The 1,814-nt window shown below is 38.8% G+C and overlaps 1 protein-coding gene across 1 annotated transcript; it reads left to right on the top strand.

Moving 5' to 3' along the window:
* Positions 1-4: 4 nt before the first annotated feature.
* LOC112095268 (probable amidase At4g34880) lies at positions 5-1,462 on the top strand (the record flags this gene model as incomplete). Its single annotated transcript, XM_024176949.1, has 4 exons — positions 5-75; positions 224-466; positions 573-771; positions 894-1,462. Coding segments are annotated over 4 exons (912 nt in total), but the record flags the coding sequence as incomplete, so codon positions are not given.
* Between the last annotated feature and the right edge of the window lie 352 nt (positions 1,463-1,814).

Genomic DNA, 1,814 nt, shown 5'->3' with positions numbered 1-1,814 from the left:
CGGGGTCAAGCCCACAGTTGGGCTCACTAGCCGTGCCGGGGTCATTCCCGTTTTGCCTCCCCATGACACCATTGGGTTAGGACTTCTATTCTGATATTATAGCGCTTGTAGTTGTAATGATGTCACTTGACGTGGTAGAATTGTGTATTTACAAAAGTAACATGCATAGTTTGATGCGTTTAAAATGGTTTAATGAAACACTTCCTTTATGATGTATTATCAGGCCTATAAGCAGGACAGTTTCTGATGCGGTTTACGTACTCGATGCAATTGTGGGCTTTGATAAACAAGACTACGAAGCAACAAAAGAAGCGGCTAAATTCATTCCTTTGGGTGGTTATAAACAGTTTCTCAAATTAGATGGGCTCAGAGGAAAGAGACTCGGAGTTGTTCGGAAGCCATTTGTAGATTTTTTAAACAAGTCCTCTGTCTTACAAGCTTTTGAAAGTCATTTGAACACATTGAGGTATCACGGGAAGATTTAGTTCGACTTTCTTGTTTCCGTAGAAAAGGAAGTTAAATTGAGCACACACTGATTGATAATTTGGGTTTTTATTTCTTTAAAAATTTAGACAAAGGGGCGCAACTATAGTGGACAATCTTGAAATAGAAAACGTAAATGTAGTGCTGAATCCAAGTCGAAGTGGTGAACTTACTGCAATGTTGGCCGAGTTCAAGCTCTCTGTAAATGAGTACTTAAAGGAACTCGTTGCTTCTCCAGTGAGATCGCTTGCTGACATTATTGCATTCAACAAAAATCACCCTGATTTGGTAACAATCTTATTCTCAAATCTCAAATTTTATCTTGGAAAGTTTAGTACTCGTTGATAGAGTTTATTGACACATGTAGGAAAACATTCAACAATCTTGTGTGTCATGTTTGTCCAATGCAGGAGAAAACTGAAGAATATGGTCAACACACTTTTATCCAATCAGAGAAGACAAATGGGATCGGAGAAAAGGAAATGAAGGCAACTGAGTTGATGAAAAATCTTTCACGAGCCGGGTTTGAGAAACTGATGGTGGAAAATGAACTGGATGCGCTGGTGACACCAGGTACAGGTGCTATTTCTGTGTTGGCAATTGGAGGCTACCCTGGGATTACTGTCCCAGCAGGATACGACGACAACGGAATGCCATTTGGTCTCTGTTTTGGCGGGTTGAAGGGTACAGAACCAAAGCTAATTGAGGCTGCTTATGCCTTTGAACAAGCCACCATGATCAGGAGACCATCTTTTCCTAAATTGTTTGAATTGATAGATCGTAACAAAGGTGGTGTTGGAAGTTTTTAGTTGATTTAGTGTCATCCTGGTGAAGTAATGAAATATTTTTACGTGTATCCAACCAAATGAACATTTTATGTGGTTTGATCTATTTAAAAATACTAAGCCTACGCTTGATCTTGTTGGATGGTTAAAAGGGACCAGCATACTTGGCTACTTCAAATCCTAAAGCGACAATAGACCACCTAATAACTTTTTTGCACTATCCAACTTTTTTTTCTTTTTCAACGTGAATAAGGAAATGATGAAATAGCAATTTGTGCTGGTTTCATACTTGCTTTTAAAAAGATAATGGTGTCTACTTTCAATAGAAAATGGTGTCGCATATTCCGCGAGCATGCATGAAGCTAAGGCAGTTTAGTCTTCAGTTTTTTGGTGAATAAAAAAAGAATTAAGTGGTGTCTTCACATTCTTATTTAACGTTATTTTGAGAATTTGTTCAGACTACAGGTGAAACGGAAACGGAAAGGAGATCTTTTTATGCTCTCTTAGAAGTGGATGCACATCACCACACAGAGAATCGAGCCTCTG

This window comes from Morus notabilis, unplaced genomic scaffold (genome assembly GCF_000414095.1).
Source record: "Morus notabilis unplaced genomic scaffold, ASM41409v2 C11449605, whole genome shotgun sequence".
Lineage (NCBI taxonomy): Eukaryota > Viridiplantae > Streptophyta > Magnoliopsida > Rosales > Moraceae > Morus > Morus notabilis.
The sequence above is the reverse complement of the archived record's forward strand: the minus strand, read 5'-3'. Positions and strand labels throughout refer to the sequence as shown.